Here is a 16506-nt window from a genome sequence, read left to right as displayed (position 1 = left end):
CCCTTTTAAAGCATAAGAAAATGTCTTAGCTTATGCCAAAAGGTCTGCTGGGGAAAAAGTGTAATATTTTACTTTGCATAAGCAACAGCCATTTTGGCTTTGGTGCCCATTTAATTTTCCTTCGTAATTCTTTCGGCTTTTTACTCTGCTTGTGCTATCTATTTTAGTTGACTTCCTGGCTCAGCTAAAAGCAATGTACGTGCTGACAGTTTGTAGCTGCCAGCACACCAGTTAACTGTCAATCATTTACTCCTGCCATAAGCATTTCTGCTCCCCCTACCACTTTGCTGACCATGTAGTTATTCATCAACCCTTGTTTGCTGATAACTACTTCTAAAACTTGTTCTTCCTATTTCTGTTCACATGCTTACACTGCACAAAACCTGTATAAAAAGGGCACTGGTTTGTGAAGCCAGTGTACTACCTCAGGTAGCACTTGAGAGTGCTGTGTGGATGTGGTCCCACTCATAAGCAATTAATAAACGTGTTATTTATTTCCAACTCCAATGTTGATCTCTATTTAGTTGGTCTTTGAATCTGTGGACAAAAAGGTGACCCTACAACAGTGTACCCCTAAAAAGTTATATTTACACAACTCTGTGGGACCTTACCTCCAAGATCGCTTTACTAGCTATCGGAGAAAGAAATTCAGTTTAATCTATTCTGGAGGACTCCTCAAGTATGTACTTGTCTAGTTTTACTGAGGAAAGGCTTTTGTCTGTTCCTATACATTTGCTTCCTGTTCACCATCACCTTCTGACATTCATTTGAAAATACAGATGTTTCGGTTTGGAGGGAAAAACCTTGGAACTCTATACCAGAATTACCAAGAAATTAATCTCACCATTGCACAAGTTACTTACCTTCGGTAACGATATATCTGTAAGAAACAGTAGTTAGTGTTGGATTCCTTACCTTAGAATATCCCCAGGCGTCAGGCTGGATCCGGAAAGTTTTCATCAGCAGTACCCTTGCGCATCGGTAGGCGTCGTCTGCGGCTCCGCGTCCGTCGTGGTGATCGCCGGTATGACGTCGCGCGCTGACGTCAGTTCTGTACATAGCTTTCCGCGCCAGGAACGCAGAGCCATGATAGAAACCAACACTGGTGCCATGAAACTAAGGCCCTGAAAGGGATGACCTTAACCTTAGATATCAGTTCGCAGAACGGGGAGGATGGGTGGGACGGTAAGGAATGTAACATTAACTACTGTTTCTTACAGATATATTGTTACCGAAGGTAAGTAACTTGTGAATCTAAAAGAAACAGGTTAGTGTTAGATTCCTTACCTTAGCATAGATACCCCAGCAATACCAACCCAGGTGGTGGGTCTGCGAACCAAGATCACACCAGAAAGTCCTGGAGAACAAAACGGCCAAAAAAGCCATCTCTCCGGACTTGGCTGTCCAGGCAGTAGTGCCTAGCAAATGTGTGCAGCGAGGCCCACGTAGCTGCCTGACAGATGTCCTGCAAGGGGACTCCCCGACCCAGGGCATTAGTAGCCACCGTGGCCCGAGTAGAAAGGGCGCGCAGCCCCACTGGAGGCTCCTTTTTTGCCAAGGAGTAGCAATCCTTGATGCACAAGACGACCCACTGAGAAATGGTCCGCTTGTGCACCACCTGTTCCTTCTTAGCGCCCACGTAATCAACAAAGAGCTGGTCGTCCACCTGGAACTGGCGTGTACGATCTAGATAGAAGGAGAGAGCACGTTTGGGTCCAGACGGTGGAGCCTCTCTTCCTCTTTCGAGGGATGAAGAGGCGGAAAGAAGGTGGGCAAGGTGATAGACTGCCAGATATGAAAGGCTGTAACCACCTTGGGTAGGAAAAAAGGACGAGTCCTCAAAACAACCTTGTCCGGATGGACAGAGAGGAAAGGAGGTAGAGCTTGGAGCTCACTCACTCTCCTGGCAGAGGTGATAGCAACCTGGAATGCAGTTTTAAGAGCCAGAAGAGGAAGAGGAAGAGGAATGTTATGAATTGGCTCAAAGGGAGCGCACATCAGATAAGTCAGTACAAGATTCAAGTACCACTGAGGCATCACAAAGGGAACAGAAGGGAACATGTGCATGATGCTCTTGAAGAATTTATTTACAACAGGGGACTTGAAAAGAGAAGGCTGATCAGGAAGCCTTAAGAAGGCTGAAATAGCCGAGAGGTAGCCTTTGATAGTGCCCAGAGCAGAGTCCTGCTGGGCAAGAGAAAGAAGGAAGAGGAGAACCTCTGAAAGGGGGGCAGAGAGTGGATCCACAGCCTTTTCTGTGCACCATGCCACATACTTGTTCCAACTGCAGGAGTATACTGATTTTGCGAAGGGACGCCTGGCTGCCAGAATAACATCACAGACTTCAGGAGGCAAGTCAAATGGCCTCAACTGCCACCGCTCAATCTCCACGCATGGAGGTGGAGACTGGACAGGTTCAGGTGGAGGACCGTCCCCTGCTGCTGCGACAGAAGGTCCTCCTGAAGAGGCAGACGAATCGGGGGATCGGCTGACATACTGAGTAGCTCGGGATACCAGTACCTTCGTGCCCAGTCCCGAGCCACAAGAAGGACTTGGGCCCGGTCGTGCCTGATCTTCTTCAGCACTCTGGGCAGAAGTGAGATAGGCGGAAAGGCGCACAACAGACCGCAGATCCACTCGCGACGAAAAGTGTCTCCGAGCGAGTGCCGCCTTGGAAATTCCAACGCGCAGAACTGATGACATTGCGCATTCTCTTCTGTGGCGAACAGATCTAACCAAGGCTCTCCCCAGTGCAGAAAGAGGCCTTGGGCCACGTCCGAGTTCAGACGCCATTCGTGATTCATCATACACAGACGGCTGAGTTTGTCCGCCCTGGCGTTCAGGGAACCTGCCAGGTGTTGAACCAGCAGGGTGATGCCCTGGCGTTCCAGCCATGTCCAGAGGCGCAGAGCCTCTTGACAAAGGGTCCACGACACCACCCCGCCCTGTGTTGCAGTACCACATGGCGGTGGTGTTGTCCGTGAACACCTGCACTACACTTCCCTGGCCAGAGGGAAGGAATGCCTTCAGTGCAAGCCGGATCGCCCGCAGCTCCAGAAGGTTGATATGGAGCCGGGACTCCGCCGGAGACCAAAGGCCTCTCATCTCCACCTCTCCCATGTAGCCCCCACCATCCCAGGAGGGACGCATCAGTCACTACTACATGCTCAGGTCGGGGTAGGGAGAGGGATCTGCCATCGACCCAATCGCGGTCCGTGAGTCACAACTGCAACTGACTCGTAGTGCCCTCCGAGATCACGATGTGTTCGGACAGGTTGCACCGATGCTGTGCCCACTGAAACTTCAGGTCCCACTGCAGAGCCTGCATCCGCCACCTGGTGTGATGCACCAGTAGGATGCAGGAGGCCATCAGCCCCAGGAGGCGCAGCGTCAACCTGAGCGAGATCTGGGATAAAGGCTGAAAGATCGCAATCAGAGCCTGAATATCCCAAACTCACTGCTCGGGGGGGATAAATGCGAAACTGCGCCGAGTCAAGAACCGCTCCGATAAAAAGGAGCTTCTGAGAGGGGAACAGGTGTGACTTCGGCACGTTGATGGAGAACCCCAGCAGGTGCAGGAGGTCGGCCGTAGTCTGGAGGCAGGAGACGACTGTCTGGGACGCGCCCGCCTTCAACAACCAGACGTCGAGATAGGGGGAAGACTGAAACCCGAGATCTACGCAGATGAGCTGCGACCACCGCCATCACGTTTGTGAACACCCGAGGGGCACTGGTGAGGCTGAAGGGGAGCATGGTAAACTGAAAGTGCTCGTGGTCTACCGTGAACTGCAGGTAGCGCCGGGGGGACGGCAAGACGTGGATGTGGAAATAAGCGTCCTGCAAGTCCAACGCCACCATCCAGTCTCTAGGGTCTAGGGCAGCTAAGACCTGAGCCAATGTCAGCATCTTGAACTTCTCCTTCCAGAGGAAGCCGTTGACGTTCCGGAGGTCCAAGATAGGGCGTAGGCCTCCTTTGCCTTTCTTGGGAACCAGAAAGTAATGGGAATAACAACCACACCCTACTTCTGGCCCAGGAACGCGCCCGACGGCCCCCTTGGCCAAGAGGGCCATATTTCCTCTTGCAGAAGTTGAAAGTGATCCCCGACATGCGGTGGTATTGCGGTGGAGTCGCCCCTTCGGACGATTTGCAGCACCCACCTGTCCGACGTGATGGTATGCCAGTAAAGGAGGTGATGGCGAACCCTGCCCCCCACTGGCATCGAATGGGCCTGAAATGCCAGACTAGGAAGGCTTTGAGGCAGATGCTGCGTTGGCGGATGTGGACTGACCCTGCCGTTGTCCCCCGGTACCGCCACGGCGGTAACCACATCCGCGACCGCATTGAGACTGGTTCTGTGGACGGCTGGACATGTAGGGGTGCCCCTTCCTTGGCCCCGAAAGGGGCGAAAAGCGAAGTTTGCTGGCACTGGTCGAGGCCCAAGGACTTGGAAGGTAGCCCTGAAGTTCTTGAAACGCTCTAGCGCACTATCCGCTTTGTCGCCAAAGAGGCGACGGCCATCGAAGGGCATGTCCATTAGCGTGGCCTGGACATCCCCCGAGAAGTTGGCAGACCGCAGCCAGGCATGGCGACAAATCGCCACTGTCGTGGAAATCGCTCCGCCCTGCGAGTCCGTGGTGTCAAGTCCACATATAATAGAGTACCGTGCTGCATCCCGCCCCTCGGCTAGGGCGAGCCGTGTCCGGGCCTCTTCTGGACACTGTGGCAGCACCTCCGCAATCGTATCCCACAGAGAGTGGGATAACGGCCCAAAAGGCAGGCGGTGTTGACAGACCGCAGCCCCAAACTCAGAGAGGAGAACAGTTTCTTCCCAAACTGATCATACCTTTTGGATGCCAGATCCGGAGGAGCGGTCGGGAATGCGGTCTGGGATGTAGAGGCCTGAATCACCAGGCTCTCAGGGGTCGGGTGAACGGACAGAAAGTAGGGGTCGCTCGGAGCCGGGAGGTGGCGTTGGGCCACATTCTGACCCACAGGGAGGCCTGTAGATAGCTTGGACCAGGTGCAATCAGTACGTCGGTGAGGGTTTCGTTAAACTGCAGTAGAGGCTCTGACGGATCTTGCCTGCGGTTTGAGCACCACAGTGAGGAGGTTAGTCCTCATGGCCGCGACAGGGAGCTCAAAAGCCAAGGCCTTGGCCGTCCTGTTCAACACCACGCTAGAAGTAGCCCCCTCCTCCGAAGCCACGGAGGGAGGAGTGACGAATCCAGTGTCAGGCGAAGTGTCTAGACCACTGGCCTCCCCCAGGTCATCTGTCCAGTCCTCGCTCAACTGGCACTGCTGTGCCAGAGGGTCCTCAGACCCCTCCCAGTCCTCCTAGTCATCTATCTCCTGGAAAGCAGGCAAAAATTATGGAGCCGGGTCGTAGGTGAACTGTTCACCCATCGGCGCCAGAGACAGCGCCGAGTGGCGTCGCTCCGGCATCGCACCCGGACCGCGGCTGAAACCGGGGACGGTGTCGTCCGAAGACGGCACTGGGAGCGACACCCAGCGGAGGAGTCGTGAGGTCGACTGGCGACAACCTGGATCCAGGCCTGGATCCTGTGGGGCCCTGCGGCGTCGGGACCAGAGTCGACGACGGCGCCTGGGCTGAAGCACCCGACGGCGCCGGGGCCGGAGCCGCCGGCCTGCTAGGGCTCCCAATCGGATCCGCGGGGCCCGAAGGCGCCTCAGCAGGTTCTGACGGAGGGAAGTGAGTCCTCATGGCCGTGAGGAAAGCACTTATCTCCTCCGGCGACGTGTGCAGCCCAGGGACCGACATGTATGGAGATGGACGCGGCGCCTGCGGAGCCTCGCAGGTGGTGTCGCCCGAACCCCCGGCTGCATCGCTCGAGCGTCGGGGGGAGTCGGAAGAGCGATGACGTCTCAGACTTCTTTTTGGAATGCCTCAACGTACCGGAGGACTTGGAGCCCGACGAGTGGTGGCGACTTGACGAGCGGCGATGACTACGGCCCTGCGACCGGTCCTTCGACTTCCTCCTCGACCGGGACCTCGAGAGGCGCGGGCCGACTGCTGGAGCTTGAGCAGCTTACGGGACCACTCCCGTCTAGCCTTCAAGGTCAAGGCCCGGCAGTCGGGGCACAACTTATCATGGTCGGCCCGAGGCAGTATAGGCACCGATGGTGGGGGTCGGTCACCGACATTAGGCAGTGACAGGTGTCGCAAGGTTTAAAACCAGGCATCCCTAACGGCACCGCGGGTCGATAAATCGACTCGAAAAGTGATCAAAAAGGTTTGTCAAAAAATGACTAGAGTATTGTTCTTCCCGGATCTGCGCTTGCTGGTGCGGAAAAAAGGAGAACTGACATCAGCACGCGAGGGCGGCGTCTAAGTACTCCGACGACCTCATCCCAGCAATCACGACGCCGACGACTGACACGGAGCTACAGACGGCGCCTACCGACGCGCAAGGGTACTGCTGACGAAAACTTTCCGGATCCAGCCTGACGCCTGGGGATATTCTAAGGTAAGGAATCTAACACTAACCTGTTTCTTTCAGATTGAAGGTTCACAAGACCCACAAGACCTGGACCTCCGTAGAGAAGTCTTTTCTCACTTGAACTTGTTACCTTCAACAAAAATGTGCACATTATCTGCCCCCGCCAACCCTGAAACTTATGCTTCAATTACATTTTCAAGCAAAAGGGGGCAGGAGCAAAGACTAGATTAACAATGATAGATCAAGCAGATTCAGTAACCATATTTCCAGATATAAACACCCAGCCAAAGTAAAAATGGTAGAAAGAAGCCAAACCTTCCTTACAGCGGTCAAGGTACAAAGAACTTCAAGAAACAGCCAGGTCATCCTGTTCAAGAAATCTTCAGAATCAAACGTAAATGCAGAAGCGTTTAGCAGAAGTACACCATTAGAAGTCACTCCTGTGACTGAGAAACATGTGATCCCAATAGAGCATCACCAGCATAGAGAGCAAACAAAAGACAAACAGTCTACAAGTCAGGGCTTGTGAACCAGATCTGTGGTAAACCAGTGCCGAAGGGTACCCACAAGAAGCATAACATAAGCACACACGCAATAGTTTCTGAAACAAATTTAACCCCAGACAAAAAAACTGCAATAGAGAGCTACACACTTTCTAAAGCGCATCACTATCCCAGTTTACAACCAGAAAAGGCCCACGACATAACCAGTCCCACTGAGTCCAATGAAGAGGCCCAAACAAAATTACACAAGAAACACTAGGAGAAGTATCTTGGGGCAAACCCAGTAACAAAATTAGGAATAATCGGCCGTAAACTTATGCTGATCCTCAAGTATGAATCTTGGAGAGTGTTCAAAACTTTAAATAGAAGTGCACTTCTAAAATTATTAAAGGAAATCAGAACATTGAAATACATTGATTAAAAAAACCTGACGGCAATACAATTTGTATCACACCAATATCAAAAAATCATTAAGGAACTTTAGCAACATTGGCCAAGATAGATTGCTATCCAAGTGTTCAATCATCTTGAGCATTTCCAGCAATTGGGCGTTGAAAATAGTCAGCTCAAGCCAATACGATATCCAGGGCCACTGATCCCAGTTAAGACTGACAATTTTTAATTTAAATTCAAAGGAGTTTTAGAAAAAAAAACTCTAAACGACAGACACGTAACCTTAAGGGGATCCCTAGGTCCCAATTTCCCATCCACTAACATGCAAAATCTAATGATCGTAAAAGAAATAAAAAGAGATCAGCAAAGAAAGGAACAAACCCAAGTTATCGGTGAGAAAACATAAGCATGGTTCGGGCTCCCTAAATCATTAGATCCTGGCTAGCCCTCAAAGTCTCTCCAAAGCAAAACTTCATCAACATATGCTCATGGAATGTACATAGTTTTGGTAAGATGCAATATGACACTGAAACAGTGTCTGCCCTTCGGGTGTTCGATATCGTTATACTACAAGAAACATGGAATCCGAACCCAACCACTGAAAAAAACTACACAGAACAGCATACTCCAGCAGCAAGGATGTCAAATTATGGTCATCCTAAGAGAGGGCTTTCCATGCTCACTTCAACAAAATACAGCTGGTCACACGATTAGGAGTATACTGGCTGCAATCAACAAAAATAGCAATTAAAGGGCAAAAACCACTACTCTTAAATGTTTACATTCACCCAAGCAAATCTAGGAAAGCCATAAGGGGCACAACCTTGCCAAATTTAATAAAATAATTCCAAAACTTAAACCCCTAAACACACTTTATAATCACAGGGGACTTTAATACCAAATCTATACAAAAGCCTGTCAGTGCCCCACCCACAGTTAGAAAAGATACAAATTCCATCAAACTAATTTTAGATTTAAGCTTGCGACAGTAGATCAAAGCTCAAGATCTAAACATTCTAAATGGAGTGGTACAGAAGGAAAAGCCTGCATCCATAACCTAAGTAAATGGCAGGATGTGCTCAATCATAGACTATACATTCATCAGCAGAGACTTCCTTTCATTGGTCAAATCTTTTCAAATGAGCTCGGACCTGAAAGTGACCACTTTCCGCAAACTTTAAAAATCGAGCTAACGCCATGAAAACTGAACAAAACAAAAGAATTAGGATCGCTACCTGAAGGTTACAATACAAAATGTCTAACATAGTGCAGTGAAAATTGTGAGCAAATAATGGCAATGTTACATACTTAAGTAGAAAATGTAAAGGGGCGGGCTCCAGATGCAGAGCTTCACAACTGGCTAGCCAAAACAAGGAAGCTACTCATGAAATTTCGGATTAAACAAGTGGTTCACCCCAAGAAGGCAGAAGGCACTATAATGGGAGAGATGGTAAATGAAGGTGCTTTAAGACTATAAAAAGCAAATAGCTTAGGAAGCAAGAACAATCACAGCACAGGTTAAGTGAGGACATGAGCGTGGTAAATCTGAACTTCGTCAAACGAGGGCCTTATGCAAAAAAGAATGTTGGAAAGCAAAAAAGGCAAAGCAAGAGGATGCATGGAATAATTTATTGCAGTCTAGCAACTACAAAAACAGCAGATAATTCTGGGGGCTGATAAATAGGCTCAGCTGGGTCGCATAATGTCATTTCAATACAGGGATCTCAGAGGAAGAGTGGAAGCAGCATATTTGCAAAATGTACATGCCACTTGCCGCAGCCTCAGGAGTAGAAGAAAAACATACAGATGCAAAGAAAAATTGATTGGAGACCAGTCCTCAGGAGGACAAAGCAGGCACAGCAAACTATAGAAGGGTCGCTGACCACGCAAATGCACAGACGACAACATTAAAAAAAAAAAAAAGATGCACACCTAATTGAGGACAAATGTTTGGGAAAAAGTAGTGAAGAAGCTAGCAGCAGATAGGGCACAAGGCTCAAAAGGCCTTCCAAACACCCTCTTTAAATGTGACACAGAATTATGGGCCACATTTTAACAAAATTGTTCAATCAGATATACAGTACAAATAAGACATAAGACACCCCACTGCCCCCCATCATCAAGGAAAGAGAGCATTTTACATCCCATATAAAAAACATGGCAGTATGCCTTATGTCTGCTTGAAGATCTCTAAGTTTGGGCTGATGAGAAGAAACGCTTTTTCAAAAAATCAAACAGGTTTTAGAGCAGATATGGGGATAATCACAAACTAATCAGTACTAAGTATATTAACAGAAAAAACTATACACCAAAAATAAATTGTCCATTTGTCTGCTTTGTCGATCTCAAAGCCGCCTTTGATAGAGTGCCTCGTGGATGCCTCTGGACAAAACTGGTAAGATGGGGTATCCCGGTCAAAATGCTTAATGCAATTCTCACCCAGTACAGTGAAACACGGGCACAGGTTAAGATCGGATATGGGAGTAAAGTAACAGCCAAAATCACTACCAGCCATGTACTAAAACAGTCTGTCCCATCCCCCAATCTGTTCAATATATACCTAGTAGATCTGGCCAAACATTTGGCAAATGTCCAGGGGTGTTACCCAAGATTAGCAACAGAAAAATCGGGTACCTACAATATGTAGTTCACAGACATACTAGGTCAACACCTATTGGGCTTCAAAGGACAATACATGCACTGGTCAAATATAGAACATGAGGGGCTAGTAATGAATTTGAAAAGAAAAAAAAAATAGCCAGGCTAGTAGGCACAAAATCCGAGTAATTCTCACTGATAGTAAAGGACAAAAGCATAGAAGTAGCCACAGCTCACATATATCTTGGGGTTCATGTGGAACACCAGTTCTCTTTAAAAAAAACACCTAGCTTTCCTACAAGTCAAGGCGCTGTCTTTAATCTGTGCATTTAAATGGTTACCAAAAAATCTTAATTGCTCCTCACATAACCATCTTTTAAAAGTAATGGAAGCCAAGCCTCTACCCGCTTTGGCATAAGGAACAGAAATCATGCATGGGAAGGAAGTTTTGAAAGCTTTTGTCACACGACAAAAGAAACGCCTTTTGAATGTATCAATCTGGAAAATGGGACAGATAAAGATTGAAAAGAAGATGTGTTAACAATTATGAAGTAGACTGGTTGTGCTCGATTGTGGAGCTAGAAAAAGATAGAGGACCCTTGTACTGAAGGTACTGACAGATCTAATAACAATAGGACCACTGTACCGCCATCATCACCTTGGCTCAGAAGATCATAGATAGCAACAACTACTCCTCTAATACTGCTAGGCCTAAAGTCAGTCTGAACTGAGCGTGATAAATTATTGTTCTTCCGTAACACACATTTATGGTAGGAAAAACAATTAGAATAAGAGAAGGCCTTAAGTATGAAGGATTAGGTCCCACATTACACATTCTGTGTTTAGTCCAGGTTTGGGCAGTACACATTTTATGTCAATAATGACTTTCATGCATGTAAAAAATATAGAAATATGAGATTATAATGATCAGTTATTCTAAAATGAGGTCTAACGTGTTCTGTTTAAGTAAATATAAGAAAGACCAAACAGGCCTTCATTTTTTTAAGGAAGTAGTTTTTATTCTCCTACTTCTTTCTTGTATTGAGGTGCCAATCGAATCTGCTGAGATACTCTTCAGCCTATAATTGCTCTAGTTTTTCATCAACAGAGCATCTTTTTCACCGAATATTAAGTCTGTGTGGGGCATGGTATAATTATAATAATAATGTTTAAGATTATTGGGGCAGGCCATCACAGGTGTGGTTGGCCAAGTGCTGTGGCGGTCTTGTCATTGACGGCATTATACTGGTGCTTTGGATAACGGGTATACTATTGGCTAGCAGCAAACCTGAAAAGGTGGAGAGATGGAAAGAGATCAGGAATTAGTTACCAGATATACATCTCTGCAGTCAAGCAGAGGCAGAATGGTAATCATAATGAAATAAGGGTCACAGTCTTAGGAGAAACCATCTGTTAAAGATGATGATGAAGCTCCTGGTTGTAATAAATGTTTGTGGACTAAGAAATGAACCTCATGAGATAGTCGATTTCTATAGTAACATCAATTTTACTAAGCAGCGATCCTAAAGAAATTCTTTTGCCACTCAATGATTTGCACACTATAGAAAAAATTAAAAATAACAAATCTGTGACATAAAAACAAGATCAAAACACAGTTAAAGCCATTTAGTCAAACGGGTTTAGTTAATCATACGTGTGCTTTTGAAAATTCATCAATTTAAAAGACAAAGACAAGAGAAAGCGAACTATGCAACATACCAATAGTGTGTTTCAAAAGACCTTCTTTCTTGTCGAGGATGTAGTGGATTTCTTCCTTAAGATCAATAATTGCAGCAAACTCCTTAACAGGAGCCGATAGTGATGCACCTAATCTCACAGCATAATTCCAAAATAAAGTTGAGTCAATGAGGTAAAGATTCAAGGTTTTGTTAGTCCTGCATCTAAGACCAGTTATGTTACTAACATAGGGGCTACTATTACGTTCTACAAATCTCTTCGCCTCAATGTGAGGAACAGACACCTTTTTGTTAGTCTTCCCATGGGAAGAGAATGGCAATTCCAAAGTTTGCAAGCCATTTTGCTTTGATGTTGTAGAATTGATCAAGTCCCTGTTCACGGTCCTGCAGCAAGCAGTATAATGGTTGAAGGGACTATAGAAGCTCAGAAAATTAGTGCATTCAATTGTACTTGTAATGACTTGCATAAAAGCCTGTTCCCTGAGGTAGGAATCCAATGCTGCTTCTATTTCGAAAAAGTTGCACCGTGGCACGTTGACCGTACTTGGTTGAACTCCTGATGTCTGGTTGATGCACAGTTCACAGACGTTATGAGTTCTTGAGATGGAATGCCAGTGGGGAAACAACACAGTATTGCAGCATGAATACTTCTGGGTTTCCCTCGTCTGGGGTACTGAATCTGGTACAAAGGGGTCCGCAGTAGGAGGATCAGTGTGTCTCAGGTGGCGAAGGATGCGGTCAGCTACTTCACTATTATTACAGTTGTTGTACTTTAGGACCACCTCCGTGATCTATATAAAAATAGAAAAAAGAATGATAAGATATACATACATTGTTTCACACTACATATACAATAGACATACAAATAGAGGACTGCAATTAATTGATTTATTATATGGAATACTTTGCATCTCAAATAGTAGGTTTTATATTCACCAAGATTTGTGCCCATTCCTCTAGAAGTGAATTGTGCCCATTCCCCTAGAAGTAAATTTAAATCTAAATTCTATAGAAGTCAACATAATTGCAATAACAACAACCACCATCCTCCAAAATCAATGCACATCAGCTATAAATGTCATTCTAGCAGGTTCAACACTTCACCTATCCAGTCACAAGCAACATTATCGTCAGTCTGATGGTTGGTGGGGCACACCAGATTTGAAACCAGGCCTCAGGGCTCTCAAAAGTCTCATCTATGCAATACTTACTGCACCCCGGCTGCATTCAAACTAAAGTACAACATTCTTGAGTACTATTCAGTGGCTTTAAGAGTTTTGTTATTAAAAAAATTTATAAAACATTAGAGCCCAGATCGCAATCCAGCTCTATATTAACACCAGCTGTTGACTAAAGATGGTACAGTACGAACAAATTCAACTCTTTAAAAGGCTTCAGAGACATCCTCAAGAAATCTGTGTTTATTGCATCTATATTCTACTGTTATTAAAATTGGGGAAAATTGTCTAATATAAACCAATACTAAAAGAAAAATGATGAATTATAGTATAAAAAATCATACCTCTATCAATGGCTACAATCCAATTAATAAATCAACTGGTATAAGTCAGAGGTTCAACCGTGAATTTACTTCAACAAAGAAGTATGTTTTTGTACATTTATGTTAATTTCACAATGCAGACAACTTCCTCAGTAACTTTGACCATTACACACTAGGTATACTACTTCATGTTAACAATTATATACTTCTTAACAAAAATCGGTCTAATTTGTGACTCTTTTCAATTAGATCACTATATAAACCCATTTTTTTTTTGCAGAGTTTTATATAGCGCGAACTTGACCCGAATCGGGTATCAGAGCGCTTTACATAGCACCAGTTACGTTACATGAGGACAGACATTCATTTTTGTTAGGCACTGGGAGATTAAGTGATTTGCCCAGAATCACAGGATGTTTTAGCGTCATTATCGAGACTCGAACCCAGTTCCTCAGGTCCGAGGTTGAGCGTCCTGGCGGTTAGACTAGCTAGCCCCAAAAAGCTGGAAATTAAAGGTACATTTCCAGCTCATTTCTCAACATTTTATCCTTCAAAACATTGAACCTATATGCAATAGTGTGACAAATTATTCAACAAGACATGGCATGTAATGATTCTTTAAAAATAAATGTTAACAATAAACATATATTGTCATCAGTGTGCAAAAATATGTTTGAAACATCTCAATGTGTGAAAGTGTGCCTGATCTTTTGCAATACTTCTTGAGAATGTCTCAAGTCCCGTTTTAGGGATGCACAAATATTTTTTGATGTTGATCACATCACTTGCACCAAACATACCCTTGTCTATTTTCAGACTCTGGTGTAGTCTCAATGGCAAGCATGGAAACAATGTAAATTGCGGTGAAAGGTGCACAGTGTACACTGTTAGCGTCTAATGCAATATCAAACAATGTCCACACCAGGCCCAAATTCTCCTATCACCAGGGCTTTAAGTGGGATGAAAAGAATAACTGGGGGGGGTCTCTCAAAGGGGCGTGGTCAACACATGAGCTAAAAATCTGTGCTTAGCATAGCGTGCCGCCAGACTTGTGGTTTGCTGTTTCTGTCATTGCATCCAGAGATATGCTACAACACGTAACATCATAACTACAACCAGTCAGGACTATTGGCTTTGTCAATGGTTGTTAGTTGACTAAGATAAATAAGCAGCAAGAATGGCTTTTATATAATATTGAAAAAGTTTCTACCTCAAGCCCTGGAGACGTGGCATAGGAGCCTGAGGAAATGGCTGCCGCTCTGAGGAGCTCCGTGAGAGCGTAGAGTGACAGTACTCCTCCAGGCTTTCAGCGATCCTCAGAACCGCATTTCCATGCGGCGGAACCTCTCCTCCTCAAAACGGGATCTTTGCGGCAGCACCGGGTGAGCGTGCAGCATGTTTTATCAGCTTTTCACATCGACCGCGGCTAAGTTGCGGCCGCCATTTTGCATATCTGCCGCTCCCCGTGTGTCCTGATGGATAAAATGCCTGGTGTTTCGCCCTGACTCATGGTCAAGATGCTCACTGGCATATAAACAACGTTCTTTTCTCAATTTTAATTGCCATTGAATTTTTATGGACTGTTTGTTCGTTCTTGGCATTCGTTGACTCCATTTACATATCTCCTCAGCAATATCAGAGTACTCCTGGACGCCATTTTAGATTTTTTAATTTACCCGCTAGTTCTCTTTTAAATATGCTCATTGGCGACTGACCAACTAATTTCTTCTGGCTTTTTCTCTGCCACTGGACTAATATGAATAATATGTTTTGTTCTTCACATGTATTAATCGGCTTTTTCATCTCTTCTCAGCAGCCACCAGCAGACGCCATTTTAGATTTTTGAACTTACCTACCAGTTCTTTTCTTCACACATATTTTTTGTGATAATGGCTCACTCTATTCGCAGTAATACACAGCAAATGAATAATAATTGAACATCGTTACAGGATACTAATCCTTTTAGTGTGTTACTGGACAATATGGATGAAACAACTAATGATTCTGTTGGAATAAAAGGCACCTCTCCTAATATTTCTCGTTCAAGTTCTAAACCTAACTCCAAAATAACTTCCACATCAGGAAAGCGAGTGAAGACATACCCTCCTTCTCCCACCAATTCTTCCTCTTCCATTTCCATGGAACTTTTACTTGAGGAAATACGTTCACTCAAACCGTATATGGCTGAAACAAATGTTCATCTTCAAAGCCTTGAGGACAACTGGTCTCATACTGAGCAAAAAGTTGCGGATCTTGAGAGAAGAGTGACTTCAGTGCAGGTAGTCTCAGACCAGGTTCCAGGTATAGACAAAGAAATACAATTTATCAAGCAACAGGTTGAAATTTGACAAATCGCAAAAACCTATGTATTTACGGTCTTGCGGAAGGTCTCGAGGGATCTAATCCTATATCCTTCTTTCAATCCTTCCTGCCAACACTTCTTGGTCTCCCAAGCTCTCCACCATTGAATAATCAGCGAGCTCATCGCTTAGGTCAACTTTCTCGCTCATCCAACTTTTCATCCTCTTTAACGAAATCCAGAGGAGTCATCTTGTACTTTCTGGAATACACGGATCTGATTAAAGTCATCAAGGCTGCTAAACAGAAGGGGAAACTTACTTAGAATGACTTCAATCTCTTTTTTGCTCAAGATTACGCCAAAGCTACTGCGGATCGTCACAAACAGTTTTTAGACATGAGACCTACTCTCCGTGCCCTGAATGCCAGTTATGGATTGTTTTATCCTTGCCTCTTCAAAGTGACTTTTAATAAAAATAAAAAAAAATTATGAAGATCCGGTGCTTCTTCAACACTTACTGAATAACTGCAGAGATGACTCCATGGACATTCCCCGATTATAATTGTTTTGACTTGACCCATTAATGTTTGCCGTTATATGTATTTATCCCCCTTCCTACTGTATTTATTATGTTGTGAGATACCCTCCTAATGTATTCTTTTTCTTTTTATTAGGTGCGGTTCTGTGATCCTTTGTTTTATGACTTCTTCGTCTCATGCCTGGTGGATTTATTCCTTTGCTGCGCCCTCTTTGAGTCTCTATGTGGCTCCTCCATCCCCATTCTCATTGTCTTTCTGTGGTATGTCTTTTTGACATTTCTTTGCACCACCAAATGTCTGACTTGTTCAGTTTTCCTGTCCAGTGTCTCATCCTTCTCTGTCCTTTTTCTTCCCCTCTTTCTTCTTTTCTTCCTTTTCCCTTTTTCTTCTTTTCTATATTTGATGACAGTTTCTTTATTTCTCTCTCTTTTCTTTTCTTAATCCGGAATTTCTACTTCATTCTCAGTCGTTCTACTTTCTATCATTCTTTTAGTAATTCATTTAGTTTTCCCACTGT

General features: G+C 45.2%; 1 protein-coding gene across 1 annotated transcript in view; it reads right to left on the bottom strand.

Annotated features, from left to right (window-relative positions):
* Positions 1-16506, bottom strand: part of TXNDC11 (thioredoxin domain containing 11) — a 450106-nt gene that overhangs the window by 96587 nt on the left and 337013 nt on the right. Inside the window, exon 8 of the mRNA XM_078663148.1 lies at positions 11673-12441. Coding sequence (XP_078519274.1) covers positions 11673-12441 — 769 coding nt within the window. The remainder of the gene's footprint in view (positions 1-11672; positions 12442-16506) is intronic.

The sequence above is a fragment of the Lissotriton helveticus genome, chromosome 10 (genome assembly GCF_964261635.1).
Source record: "Lissotriton helveticus chromosome 10, aLisHel1.1, whole genome shotgun sequence".
Lineage (NCBI taxonomy): Eukaryota > Metazoa > Chordata > Amphibia > Caudata > Salamandridae > Lissotriton > Lissotriton helveticus.
This window is presented reverse-complemented; position numbering and strand designations above follow the sequence as displayed.